Source organism: Eubalaena glacialis, chromosome 17 (genome assembly GCF_028564815.1).
Source record: "Eubalaena glacialis isolate mEubGla1 chromosome 17, mEubGla1.1.hap2.+ XY, whole genome shotgun sequence".
In the NCBI taxonomy this organism is placed as follows: Eukaryota; Metazoa; Chordata; class Mammalia; order Artiodactyla; family Balaenidae; genus Eubalaena; species Eubalaena glacialis.
Genome location: NC_083732.1, coordinates 81,925,769 through 81,940,675, shown reverse-complemented (window position 1 = coordinate 81,940,675; position 14,907 = coordinate 81,925,769). Strand labels below are relative to the sequence as shown.

Genomic DNA, 14,907 nt, shown 5'->3' with positions numbered 1-14,907 from the left:
CGCTTCCTCACAGAGGCCTTCCCTGATGGCTCAGCCCCGTGGCCACACCCCGTCCCGGCCTCCTCCTCCTCCACTGCCCTGTCTGTTTCCTCCATAACCCATGGTGATTTGTAGTGATTTGTTTGCTTCTTGTCCTTATAGGCCGTGAGCTCCACGAGGGCAGGGGCTCCGCTGTCTGCTCGCTGCCGTGCTCAGGGGTCCGGCCTGGTCCCCACACACGGTGGCCCCTCAGGGAGTGCTTGCTGAGCGGATGTCTTCGTCACTCACCTTTGCTCCTCTCTGCCTCCTGGTTCTGATGTTCTGTCTCTGTCTCCCTTTGCAGACTGGTTTGTGTTCTTATTTCATCCACAGAGTGAAAGTGTAATGACCAGTAGCTTCTGAGTTACAGGCTTCAGATTCCTGGCTCAGCTTGGGTCACTGGTCCACAGCAGTCCCATCACCTGTGGCTGGGAGTGCAGGGATGGTGGGCAGGGCCATATACAAGGCTCTGGTGGTGCCCTGTGTGATGGTGGTGACTGTGGGGAGGGAGAGGGCGCATGGCTGAGCAGACATCCTGCTGGGACGGCCCTGTGACTTGCCGCTAGCCTCATAGCTGGCATGCCTTCGCTGCCGGGCACAAGGATGTGGAATGAGAAGTCTACTGTCCCTGTCCCCAAAGTACCTGCAACCCACCGAGGGCGCCAGATGGACCAACCAGAGATGAATTGGTGAGCCACTTGGAATTAGGCACTTTGGATACGTAGCAGCGGGTAGTACGAACAACAACCAAAGCAGAAACTAAACACCCCACTGTCATGAAGCTAAATGAGAAACAAGATAAATCAATAAAATACGGGGTATATTACAATTGAGATATGAAAAAATACCTTAAATATTGAGAAAATTGAGATATGAAAATATGAATGTGAAACGGTTCAATTTCAATATGAAAATGTTACAAGATGAGGGATGTCACAAATGAATCAGTAAAGGAAGATGGGGATGGTCATGGAAGGGAAACCAGCCAGCAGAGCATGGAAGGAAGGGCACCCCAGGCCCCAGAACAGCAAGTGTAAAGGCCCGGAGGTGGCGTGACTGTGCTATGTCCCTGGGGTGGAGAGAGGGGGGCGAGGGTCATGGCTGAGCACAGGAGGTAACGGGGAGGGTCCCACCAGCCATTGCCAGGTGGTCACGGCTTGCTGTGGGTGGAGACAAGCCCAGAGCAGTTGCTGGGGGCAGGATGCGGAAGGCCTTCTGTGAACTCTGATATTATAAGTTACTTACACGTTATCATTTTCCTTTCTCTGTTTGTATTCTTTCTACTTTAAGGAATATTATCTCAGGCTGGCTTAATTGGACCTATCCTTGGATTGTCCCCGAGAGTGTCAGGGAGGTCAAAGCGCTAGGATTTGAGGGGCGCTGCCCCAGTGGGCGTGGCAGAGCAGGGTCCGCTGCTGGGTCACCTGCACACACCCTCAGCCTCTTCTCTCAGGGGACCACTTTTCGGGTGCTTGCCACCCAGAGTCTGAGCCCATCCTGGCAGCAGGCAGAGGTTGCCTCCCCATTTTTCTAGTGGGGACACGCTGAGCAGCAGGGAGGAATGAGCCCTGGGCCTCACAGGTGAGCTGGCCAGGGCTGCAGGAGAGCGCCCCTCCCCTGCCACACTGGTGCTTCCTGGGGCCGCCATCCTGCGGGACCAGGCTTTACGCGTGTGGGTCACATGTGCCCCTTGCTGTTGGAAATTCTTTGTTCCCTTCGGGGAAATCGTGCCACGTCCTTATTAGCCGAGAGTATTCTTATGTAGCTGAGTCAGAGCTTTGGGGTCCAAATCCAGGCTCTGCCACCGACTGCGTCACACCCTGGCAAGTTGCTCAGCTTCTTGTTCCTAGTTCCTCATCCATAAGAAGGGTACCCTGCCTTGCCTCCCCGGGTTCTGGGGAGCGCGAGGAGATCAGACACGCCAAGTCCTGGCACAGCTGCTGACGGCCAGCAGCTCGGTAGGTAGAGCTAGCCGGGCATGTTGTGTGCAAAATGAATTAAGTTTTTTAAAAAGTCCACCTCATTTTTTCTTTGTCATCATTCCTTTCTTTTCCTGGGCTGCTCTGTGACTCACATCCGATACAGCCATTTGCTGTGCACCTACCAGCCCTTTGAGGTCACTCTAACCTCGGGTAAATACTGCGTTTTCTAGACAATTCTCCCTGTGATTCTCAGGAGTATCTTGATAGAAAACAATCTGATAGTCTCAAATCATTACATTTTTATGGTTAGTCATGCATCTATATTGCATTATTTTCATTAGGTAGCAAAAGATTATGTCAAGCGCTCTCCCAGCCTGTTCGGTGGCGGGGCGTCAGTGGTCGCTGAAAACATTTGTAGCATTTATTGCCTGCGCTCTGACGCCTCATAAGGGATGGCTTTTAAGAGCTGCCTTCTTTCCTTGTCTCTGGCGAGCCCTGGGAGTATATTCATAAAAGGTTGACTGTGGACCTCAAACGAGGTGATGCCATTTATTCATTTCAGGCACTAATCATTTTTAGCTTAATCTCCTACTCTTTGATCCAAGTGTATTGGTAGTGAGTGAAAATATTTATCAACGTGGAGAAAGGGTCTGTCAGCTCTCCTCCCCGCACGGTGCCAGTGGGGAACCTAGACACCATTCTGCTCAGGCTGCCTGGCACAGTCGTGATGTATTTAGGCGAGTCACACACCAGTGGAGAAGTGTGGGTGTCCGAGTGTGGTGTCCGAGGAGATGTGGAGCCATGCATAGCCCTTCTGTTTGAAAACGATGGTACTGTGTTCAAGGGCAGGTGTTAACTGCACTCTAATTATGACTTTTCTGCCTTACACATGACAAAGTTTTCCTCATACTTTGGACTTGCAGAATTAGTAGAATCTAGAGTTTGGGAGTCCTTCGCCTGGAATGATGGGTACAATTGCAGTATTAACATGTTTATATTATTGTTTCCCTTTTGCTGCTGCTATTGAGAGCATTAGTCAAGTAAGATGTACAAAGTCTCCTTTTTGCTTCTTGCCCAGCTCAGTTTAGTAGAATGCACAGAATATGTTCAGTGTGGGCCAGGAACTCAGGCACTAGGAGTGCCAAGATGACTAAGACGTGGTTCCTGCCGATGGGAGGCCAATGGCAGGTCATGACCGTGCTGCAGGGCCAGGGCATGGACAGAGTGTGTGAGAGTGTGTGTGGGAGCTGCAGGGGGCTGGCTCTTAGCCCGCTTATACCAGAGATGTTATTCAACTGGAGTTTTGAGTTGAAGTGAAGAATGACCACATGCCAAGAGACAGTGCATCTCAGGCATGGGAGATGTTAGCAGAGGCCCAGGGTTCTTAGACTGCAAAGGCAAAACAGGAAGTCAGAGAGAGGGATCAGGAGGGGAGAGTTAGTTTGATTTGGGGTGCCTTCTGTGCCATGCTTTGGAACTTCAACCTTTATCTGTATTTGGAGTCATTGGTGGGCTGTGCAGCAAGGGCTGTGGACGAGTTTGTGTGTTAGATCAAGGATGGAGGATAGGGCATCAGGATGGATGGATGATGGATGGAGGGGGGGGCAGTGGGTGGGTGATAGATGGATGGGAGGGTTGCCTGAAAGAAAGGAAACCAATTCATTTGAGCAATGGCTTTTGCCATTGTCCAGGAAAGAAATGAGGAGGGCCTAAACCAGTGTGGAGGTTTTAGAAACAGAGAGAAATAGAAAAATACTGGGAGTTGAAATCAGGTGCTGAAAAAATAAGGTGAGTGAAGTTGGGGTCATTGAGATGTTGAGGAAGCTACTGGGTCTCTGACTTGGGTGATCAGGTGGGTGATAAACTAGGAAGGCTGGAGGTGGAACCCATATGATGGGTGAGGCAAAGAGTCCAAATTAGGACATTTGGGACAGCTAAGCAGTAGTCCAGCAGACAGTTGAATACTCAAATCTCAAGTTTAGGGAAGGGTAGAAGGTGTAAAAGTATGAGTAGAAGATGTAGATTTTGACCTCAAAGGTTTACATGCAAGGATGCTTGTAGAAGGAGAACGGGGGTGTGGGCCAGAGCAGTCTGGGACCTCAGTGCATAAAAGCTGTAGATGGGAGAGAGTGTTTCCAGGATACACAGAACGAATAGAGAGGCACGGAGAGGCAGTAGTGGCATGGAGTCAGAGGAGCAGAGGATTTCCCAAGCGTGGCCTGTTAGCAGAGCCACGTGCGGTAGAGTCCTGTCAAATAAGGACTGAAGTCCGCCATTGGCTTGGCGTCATGGAGGTCACTGGTTACCGTGGCGAGACAGGTTTTGGGGTGAGCTGGTGTCATCTGCCAGTTTTGGGTGGGCTCAAGAGTGGATAGAAAAGAAACATGGAGGCTGCAGAGGTGGACAGCTTTTTCACCCAGCTCGTCTGGGAAGGAAAGGTGTGAGAGGTTCCCGGAGGGAGCCAGTGTTTCTGTGGCACCACGTGCAGTGACTGTGGTCATTGCTGCCTCCGGAGGCTTAGAGCCATTAGAAGCTGCATGGTGAACGTCGCTGCTCTGAGAAGTAGGCCATATTTTTATTTGGTTGCACATTTGTATTATTGCGAGTTGAGGTTTTATTTTTGCTCCTCAGGGGTGAAAAACGTAGCCTGCCCCATATATCCATTGATTTAACATGTGGGTTTGTTTATCACATTACTGAATGTTTGTAAATTGCTGAAACATTAATCCTCTCAAAAGACCCACGTTTCACACTTCTCTGTCGTTTTCTCTCCAGCATCTCCTGAAATCTGCCTTTAACGCTCCTACGAGTTCCAAAACACAGATCTCTTCTCTTGCCGAAGGGCATTCTGCAGGTGCTGTCGGCTCTCGGGATGGCGTCCACACTCCTAGGGAGACACTGAGGCCCCTGGCGTCCGGCCCCCCAGCCTCCCCTGGGCTAGACGGAGCACGCTGCCTTGCGGGCTGTGCACTTCCTTGCCAGTTCCCCCGAGGTTCTGGACCCCCCCGATGGCACGGGGCATCTTCTTGCCTTCGTGCACGCTCCACTCACACGCAGGGGCTGCGAGCCTGACGGCGCTCACCTTCTTCTCCCTTCTTTTCAGGGAAGCAGTTCAAGTGCACGGTGTGCGACTACACAGCAGCCCAGAAGCCACAGCTGCTGCGGCACATGGAGCAACACGCCTCCTTCAAGGTAAGGGGCTCGGCGCTGGAGCGGATATTCAAGTCGGAAGCGCACCGCTCTCAAAATAAAGACGGAGGGAGCCTCCTTTCGTTGTTCTCGAGCGTCCCCTTCCCTTCTGGCCCTGCTCAGCCAGTGCACGTGGAGTCTGGGGCGTGGCTCGGCTGACTGCACGCCCTCTCCTTCTGCAAGTGTAGCGCTTCTCTGGACTTTGGGGACCAAGTCCAGGGACAGAGTGTAAGAGGACGCAGACTAGAGAAAGGCACCCTCTCACCATAAAAAACTAGAGTGATTTAGAGCCAAGAGTACGTGCTTTAAGGACACGTGTGTGCTGTCAGATCCTGGATTGTCTCAGGTGAACCCCTGATATGGCAGGTGTGATGATGCCCGGTTGGCAGGCGCTTGTAAGAGCTGGAAATGGTGCTCATGTGCCCGCCACGGTGCCAGCGTGTAACAGGGGCTCGGGAGACCGTGGCTTTCCTTATTCTTTTAATACCTCCAGTTGATGTTTCTTTCATGTAGATGGTAATATCCGCTTGGCCACTGCTTATGGTGCAGTTATTGACAACAAGGACTCTGGTGCAGTGAATTTGTTTAATAAAAAATTCTGCTCAGCACTCAGCAACCTGACCCTTAAAATCGATGCTGTTGCTGCTGGCACGTGCATGTGAAGGTGGGGACACGATGCTCTGAGATGTTTGTTGAAATCATGTCCACTGCTAAGTCCCAGAGGGCGGTAGGCAGAACGTGGAAGGACCCTGGGCCACCACACTCAGAGGTGCATTTATATTTATTGAGCATCTACTGTGTCCCTGCACTGTGCCAGGAGCTTCACCCCCCTCAACTCTGATTTCCACACAGTAGATATCATTGCCCGGATTGGACACCTGAACAACCTGCATCTCACATAAGTTAAGTGACCCCCGCAAGTCTTTCCTCGAGGCCCATATCCATGGGCTTCAGTCGCCGTTACAGTAGTGGCCAGCCTATGCCGTCTGTCACCCCTTCTGAGGCACGAGGACCCTCCCTGACGACAAGCTCACCTGATGCTCAGAACAGCCTTGGGATGAAGTCACATGAAGCCTCATGATCTCTCCTCTTGTAGTTAAGAAACCAGGTGGCTCGGGGGGGGATGAGGGCTCGTGTACTTTGACTATCCAGGAGGTGAGGGAGTGAGAACTGGGGCTTTGCCTCTGAGTCCTAGGCCTGAGCGTCTCTCACCAGATCTTCTCAGTCCCTCGTTGACGGCAGCAAGGGGGCAGTTGGGGAACCTGAGGCTGCTGTGCCTGTCGCTTCTGTAGCTGCTTTCAGGTCTGCACTGAACACGAGTTTCTCAGGTGAGACCCACGTGTCACCCAGCAGGAGTGCAAAACGTCTCAACTGGGATGTTCCATGTTTGCATACTTTGCACATAATTAAAATTAAGGGCTTAATGTCGCATTCCACCTCTCATAGATGTGTTTCTTTGGGGGACTCTGGATTTTCTTAGACTAGTGCAATTGTAGGACTAGAGGACGCAGAGTTAGGGCAACTGTCACTTTATAGATGAGAAATGTAGACCCAGGGAGGTTGATTTCTGTCCTCGCTGTTTCAGAATCGGAGCTAGACTTCTCATTCATTCCTCAGTTTCCGTGTGGAGCATCTTCTCTTCCTAACCAGACACAGCAGACAGTCTCTCTGCCCTGAAGTCCTCATTGACTTGTTCCTCAGATTTGTGGAATCTTTGGTTTGTGTGCAGAAGTGCATTTGGGGGTGATTTGATTGAAGGTGTCCCTCTCACGTGTGGGTCTCAGCTTTTTCCTGCCATCACATGGTTGTACTCCGGGGCCTCGGGAGCCCGACTAAGCTGGGCCCTGGGTCATGGCCGGTTTCCCACGGGCTCTCTGTGGATGTAGGGGTCCCCCTGCTGAGCGGTGCCCCAGCTGCGGATGAAATTGAGCCTGAATGAGAACCACTAATTCAGCCCTGGGCTTCTCCCTTCCTCCAGGTCAGGATGCTCTTCTTGTACACATGCGTGTAAGTCGTGCTTCTCAGTTAACTGGGGCTGATGAGGCAAAATGAAATTGATTCCTGCCAGCCACCCTCATCCTAACTGTAATTGCCCTTTCCCTCTCCTCTCTGTCCACCCCTGTAGTAGTTTTCCATTACTGTTGTGATCAATTACTCCAGCTTTGTAACTTAAACAACACAAGTTTATTGTCTTATAGTTCTGTGGTTCAGAATTCCAGCACAGGTCACACTGAGCTAACATGCAGGTGACATGTTCTTTCTGGAGGCTCTAAGAGAAAATCCATTTCCTTGCTCTTCTCTGGCTCCTACAGGCCGTCCACACTCTCGGCTCGTGGCCCCTTCGTCTGTCTTCAAAGCCAGGTGAGAGCCTCCCTCATCTCTCTCCTCCTCTGACCCTCCTCTTCCAGTTTGGATGGACCCTGTGATTACAGCGCACCCACTTGGATAACCCAGGACAATGTCCTTATCTTGAAGTCAGAGGATCAATAACCTTAATTCTAGCTGTAGTCTTAATTCCTTTTTGCCACATAAGGTTCCAGGGATTAGGACGTGGTCATCTTTGGGGAGGGCATTTTTCTGCCCACTGCATTCCCCGACTCTTTTTTCTTCCTTTCACATCTATCTGTCTGGTAGAAATTTTTCATCCATATCAGAAAATATGTAGTATGCATCTCCTACATTCCCTTTTCCTACCCACAGCAAACATTATGAAGAAATCAAGCGTCACTGTTTTACTGATCTGAGATGAGACTTCACCATCTTGGGCAAATACTGCTAATCCATTGCAGTTGGCTTGCTAGAGGAAACCAGTTTGCCTTTCCAGATCTGGATGTGTAATTTTCAATATATAATTTGTGTCAGGAAACACTGTAATAAAGGCAAACTCCTGTATTGCCTTTTAAAATTACATGGTGTCATTCATGTATTTATTTTAAGAGTAAAATTAAAATGTATTCACTAAGATTTGGAAAATGCTTTTTGGTTCTTTTCCTTGGGGGAATTTTTGGATATATTTTTAGACATGGTTGAGGTCACACTGTAAATGAGCATTTTTTTTGATGGAGATTAAAATGTCAGCTTTATCAGTGATGAAGCTCTACTGGAGAATGTGGCTTAGATGAGTGGCCAGATGGTTTGCTAAGAATACTTCACTTCTGAGTTAGAATAACCTCACAGTCAAAGGGCAGACGGGGGCACCTACATACTTTAGGCATTATAAATATTGCCTTTTTTCTTTATCCTCATTTCATAGGCCTTTTTTCATTTTATGAAAATACATTTATTAACTACTTTTAATGGCTGCATAAGGATGAGTATCATAGTTTAATTTAACATTCCCCTCATAATTGGACAGTTTGGTCGTTCCCAGTTCTTGCTGTTATAAGTAACCCTACAGTAGACGTCATACCAAAAGCATTTCTATGTCACCCTAAAATCCAAAGACTATGAAACACTGGGCAAAGCCCACCAAACCACTGAGGGTTCACAAACAGTGAAGGTTTTATATGTGCTTCTTGCAGCTGTAAATAAAATGCATTCCCTAGGGTGGGGCTGACACAATCGACCTTAAAGATGTGCCAGGGAAGGTGCTCGGACGAGAGGAACCAGTGTTGAGCCAGGAGTCTCTAAACAGGAACAGGCTTGTTCCCTTGGCCCAGCTGTTCAGCTCTCTGCTTCTTGCACATAAACAAGCCGTATGCCATTCTGTAAGCAATGGGATCACCAGGCAGACTCAGTTGTGGAGTTTTCTCCATTAGGCTCATATGAACCCATAACTCTGCTGATAGAAATGTTCTCAGTCATAGGGCTGGTGCATTCTGTGCCAGTCTCCTTGCACATCAATAATAAAAAGTGGCTTTATTTAATTTTAAAACATTTTGAAATAATTTTAGACTCACAAAAAGTCTCGGAGTTCCTGTATACCTAGCACCCACCTTCCCTCAGTGATAACATCTTTAGCTATAGTATATTGTCAAAATTAAGAAGTGGACTTTGCGACACTACTATTAACTAAACTATAGACCTTATTTGGATTTTACCAGTCTTACCTATTTTTTTAAATTTAGAAACTATTTTTAAAAGTAGTTTTAGGGGAATTCCTGGTGGTCCAGTGGTTAGGACTTGGCGCTTTCACTGTCAGAGGTCCGGGTTCAATCACTGGTTGGGGAACTAAGATCCCACAAGCCATGCGGCACAGCCGGGGGGAAAAAAAAAAACAACTAGTTTTAGGTTCATAGCAAAATTAGGAGGAAAATATAGAGAATTCCTATATACCACCTGACTCCACTCCCCCTCCACATACAGCCTCCCCCATTTTCAACATCCCCACCAATGTGGTACATGTGTTACAATTGATGAACCTATATTGATATATCATAATCACCTGAAGCCCGTAGTTAATATTTGGGTTCATTCTTGGTGTTGTACATTCTATGGGTTTGGACAAATGTATAATGACATATATCCACAATTACAGTATCATACAGAATAGTTATACTGCCCCCAAGATCCTCTTTGCTCTGCCTATTAATCCCTCTCTTCCCTCTGCCTCCTGGCAACTTCTGATCTTTCTGCTGTCTCCATAGTTTTGCCTTTCCCAGAATGTCATATAGTAGGAATTGTACAGTATGTAGCCCTTTTAGATTGGCTTCTTTCACTTAGTAATTGCATTTAAGGTTCCTCCATGTCTTTTCATGGCTTGATAGCTCATTTCTTTTTAACACTGAATAATATTCCATTGTCTGGATGGACCACAGTTTATGCATTTATCTACTAAAGGACATCTTAGTTGCTTCTAAGTTTTGGCAATTATGAATAAAGCTGCTGTAAACATCCATTTGCAGGTTTCTGTGTGGTCATACGTTCTCCGCTCCTTTGGGTAAATACCAAGGAGTGCGATGGCGAGACTGTATGGTAAGAGTATGTTTAGTTTTGTAAGAAACCCCGAAACTCTCTTCCAAAGTGACCATGCGATTTGTACCATGGTAGCTGTGCCATTTGGAAGTTCATTGAGATTCTGTTTGGCACTTGAAAATTTCTGAGAGCAATGAGATCTTGTAGAAAAACACAGGCTTTAAAACAAGACAGACTCAGGTTTAGAACTAGACAGACTGTGCCACTTACAGGCTGTGTTATTTAACTTCTTATACAATTTTATTGTTTGTAAAATGTTGATGGCAATATCTGTCTCCTGGTATTGAAGATATTAAAGGCAATATCACTTTTATGAGAAGTGGATCTGGTACGTGATAGATGATCAAAAAATGTTGGCTCTTTTTCCCCTCCCCTGTCTCTTAAAAATGACTCCAATTCCTAAAAGAACCAAAGCAAGGATTATAAACCAGTCTAATCATGCTTTCAATTTATGTTTGTAAATCACTCATTCTAAATATTTTCCAGGTGTTGTGTTTTCCTTATATATTTTTTTAGATGTTGGTGTTATTTTACTTTTGTTGTTGCTTATGGCTTTGGAGTTAGGCAGATCAGGATCAAAATCTTAATGCCACTACTTACTAACTAGCTGACCTTTGGGGATTTTGATCCTTCGCCTTTTTGGGCCACTGTCTCCTTATTTGAAAATTGGGACCAATGATACCATTATTTCAAGGGCTACATTAAGAAGGAGAGGTTGATTTGAGGGAGCAGATTAGAAGGAATGTGCCCCCGTTGCTTTGGACAGACCTGGACCATCAACCCTGTGCAGGCCAGCTCCAGGGAGGAGGTGCTGGGAGGGCCTCAGGCTTGCTCTCTTGGTAACGAGAGCTGGGGGGCTTTCTTTTTAATGGGAGCAGCTCTGGCCTCCTGCCACCCTTCCCATCAGATTAGTTCTTCTCTTTCAGTAAACCTGGAGGCCAGCCCAGCATCCTTGACTACACCACATTCCCATGTGGTTCTGAGGCAGGGGCTCCACAAATCATAATCTGCCAGCCACTGCACTGGGTTTTGAACTGTGCGAAGGAAAGGTCCTATCTGAGTTTTATATAAAGTGTGTTCCTGTAAATAGCATATAGCTGGATCTTGTTGTGGCCTGTATATGTGTGTGTGTGTGTGTGTGTCCACGTGCCCGCACACAACCAGTCTGACAATCACTGCTCTTTAATTGGAGTGCTTAGTCCATTTACATTTAATGTAGTTTTTGACGTCTCACTTGAAAAGTATGGTCTTGGTGTTTATTTTCTCTGTCATGTCAGTTCTTTGATCCTCTCCTCTCTCCTCCTCTTCTGGCTTCTTTTGGGTGAATCAGGTATTTTTTAGTATTCCATTTGACTTTTTCCCCTGAGAGTAGAGATTTTCTTTGTCAGGTAAATTTTAAATTTTAGAACAGTTGTAGAATTACAGAAAAATTGTTATGGTAATATGGAGAGTTTCCATATTCCACATACCCAGTTTCTCCTGTTGTTAGCATCTAACATTTACAATAGTACATTTGCTACAACTAATGAACCAATATTAATACATCGTTAACTAAAGTCCATATTTTATTAAGATTTCCTTAGATTTTATCTAATGTCCTTTTCCTGTTCTAGGATCCCATTAGGATATCATATTACATTTAGTCATGATGTCTTTTTAGGCTGCTTTTGGATGTGACAGTTTCTCAGACTTTCTCTGTTTTTGATGACCTTGGCAGTTTTGAGGAGTACTGATGAGGTATTTTATAGTATAGCCCTCAATTAGGATTTGTTTGCTTTTTTATTTTTAAATAAAATTATTTATTTTATTTATTTATTTTTGGCTGCATTGGGTCTTCGTTGCTGCACACGGGCTTTCTCTAGTTGCAGTGAGCGGGGGCTACTCTTCGTTGCAGTGCATGTGCTTCTCATTGCAGTGGATTCTCTTATCTTCTCTTGTTGTGGAGCATGGGCTCTAGGTGCGTGGGCTTCAGTAGTTGTGGCACACGGGCTCAGTAGTTGTGGCGCATGGGCTTAGTTGCTCCATGGCATGTGAGATCTTCCCGGACCAGGGCTCAAACCCGTGTCCCTTGCATTGGCAGGTGGATTCTTAACAACTGTGCCACCAGGGAAGTCCCTGTTTGCTTTTTAACTATACTTTCTTTGTTTGTTGTTGTTGTTTTTCTTTTTTCTTTTTAGTTATTGCTGTGGACATCACACTATGCATCTGTATTTTAACACATTCTAGCTAGCTGCAAATATACTGTTTTATGAACAATGGAAGAACCATGAATCATTATAGTTCATGTTACACCCCTCCTACCCTGTGGGTTCTTGTTGTCATATATATCACTTCTCTTTGTGTTCTAAACTCCTCAATATAGTGTTATTTTATGGTTTAGTCAGTATTTAAAATATATGTAAGAAAATATAATCTTAAAAATGTCTTTTATGTTTACTTACATATTTAGCCTTTCTGGTGTTCTTTATTTTTTTTCCTGCAGGCCTAGCTTCCATCTGATAAATTTTCCTTTAGTTTGGAGAACTTCTATTAGCATTTGTTATATATATCTGTTTTGCTGGAGTTGAATTATCTCACCTTTGTCTATTTGGAAATTCTTTGTCTTCATTTTTGAAGAATATTTTGATGACTATAGATTTCTAGGAGAACACCACTCTAAAGATGTTGTCCCATTATGTTTTGTCCTTCATTATTTCTAACCCTTATCATTTCCCCCTATATGTAATGGTTCTTTTTCCCCTCTGGTTTAGATTTTTCTCTTTTTCTTTGTTTTTTCATCATATTAACATCATTATGTTTAGGTGTGGTTTCCTAGTGTTTACCTTGCTGAGATTTTGGACCTGTGGGTTGATATCTTTCATGAGGTTTGGACCGTTCTCAACCATTATGTCTTTAAATATTACTTCTGCTTCATTTGCTTCCTTTTTTTCCTCTAGGACTATAATACCTCATATATTAAACTGTTTGATATCTCACAGCATTCCGATGATCTGTCTCTCTTTCTGTCTCTAATTCTTCTTTCTCTTTGTGTTTCAGTTTATATGATTTGTATTGATCTTCAAGTTTCCTTATCCTTTCTCTCATGTGTCAGTTCTGCTATTTAGATACTCAAATGAATTATTCATTTCTGATTTTCTTTGATTTATAGCATTGACATTTAGTTCCTTTTTATAGTTTTTTTCTCTGCTAAAAATTATCATTTGTTCACACATGTTTTCCATTAGAGCTTTTTTTTTTTTTAATTTTTATTTATTTATTTATTTATTTATTTATGGCTGTGTTGGGTCTTCGTTTCTGTGCGAGGGCTTTCTCTAGTTGCAGCAAGCGGGGGCCACTCTTCATCGCGGTGCGCGGGCCTCTCACTATCGCGGCCTCTCTTGTTGCGGAGCACAGGCTCCAGACACGCAGGCTCAGTAATCCTGGCTCACGGGCCTAGTTGCTCCGCGGCATGTGGGATCTTCCCAGACCAGGGCTCGAACCCGTGTCCCCTGCAATGGCAGGCAGATTCTCAACCACTGCGCCACCAAGGAAGCCCCTCCATTAGTGCTTTTAACTTATTTATCATCATTATATAAATGTTTCTGTCTAATAATTTCAATATCTGAGCAATCTGTGCATCAGTTTCTATTGACTTTTTTCTTGAATTGGGTCACATTTTCTTCTTTGCATATCTCATAATGTTTACCTGGATGCTAGATATTACGTGTGAAAGAACAGTAGAGACTGTTGTCCATGGGAAAGTAAATGCCTCTTTGTATCAGGCCATTAGAGTGGGGACTGTATAGAGAATAGCAGGCCTACAGCTGTCCTTTCAAAGCTGTAATTGCGAGCTTGGCCCTTGGTTGGTATGTGGTTGTTGAGGCAGTCCTGTTTCTCTCTGGCTTTCTGCTCCTTGCAGAGCTCTCTCCCCTCTCTGCCCAGCCCGACCTCAGGAGAGTCTACAGTGTACTTGGTGAAGGCTTCGTACAGTTGATGAGGATGGTAGTGGACTTTCTCTTCCCCAACCTGCTCCAGCCCTGGAGTCCTTGCTGTGTTTTCTGTGCACCCACTGTGTGCCAGGGCAGAGGATGTTGGGATGAAGCCAGGCCTCTGTCTGCCCAGCTCATGGGTCTGGGGAGAGCCACCTGTGCATAAAAAGCAACAGCAAGTATGTTAACTGCTGCACGAAAGTTAGGTACTAAGCTCTGTGGGAACCCAGAAGACCAGCTAACTAATTATTACAACTCTATCATTTTTTAAAAGCTATGTTTTAATTGAGTTAATATAGTATTATCTTATCATGCAAAATCTATAGCTTTTGAAACCTATAGCAACCAAAAATTTCTGATCGACTGATATCCACAAATCAAAGGGAATTAATGTAATCCCTTGTTGTATTTCTGACAATGAAATGGGTCCCAAAGGCGTTCATAATGTCCATGTGAAGCAGAATCAAGTTATATATATAGAAGATGCCAGGCAGCTGAGCTCATAGGCTGTGTAAGGGGCTTAGATACTAAATTGAACAGAGGTGGTGTTTGGATGAGTTCAGCCAGGAAGTGAACTAATTTACTCCTAGTTTCCACTCTAAACTTAATAAACAAGGAAGTGAAAGTACAGAAATGATCTCAAAGAAGCAGAATGTTTAGAACCACACATTTATAAGCAGTTCAAGTTAATCCTGAGTCTGAGATCCTCAATATCCCCCAGAATGCTGAGTCACCCGGCATTGCTTATAGCAAGCATTGTGGCTTTATTTCTACTATAACTTCGTCTGTTACCCAGGAGATGGTTTCATCTTTCCATCAGAAACTTCCACCACAGTGTTGAATGTTTAAGTATCTTGTGTCAGAATAAAAAAGACAGGTGAACCAATCCCTTTTAT

General features: G+C 45.4%; 1 protein-coding gene across 19 annotated transcripts in view; it reads left to right on the top strand.

Moving 5' to 3' along the window:
- ZFAT (zinc finger and AT-hook domain containing) overlaps nucleotides 1-14,907 on the top strand; it is a 452,145-nt gene that overhangs the window by 190,858 nt on the left and 246,380 nt on the right. For 18 of the 19 annotated variants that reach the window (XR_009697705.1, XM_061172112.1, XM_061172111.1 and 15 more), the window contains one exon: nucleotides 5,044-5,132. The exons of the other annotated variant lie outside the window; for it this stretch is intronic. Coding sequence is in view for 17 of the 18 variants with exons in the window: in XM_061172112.1 (XP_061028095.1) it covers nucleotides 5,044-5,132 (89 nt within the window). In the remaining variant the exon portion in view is untranslated. The remainder of the gene's footprint in view (nucleotides 1-5,043; nucleotides 5,133-14,907) is intronic. 19 annotated transcript variants of the gene reach the window in all.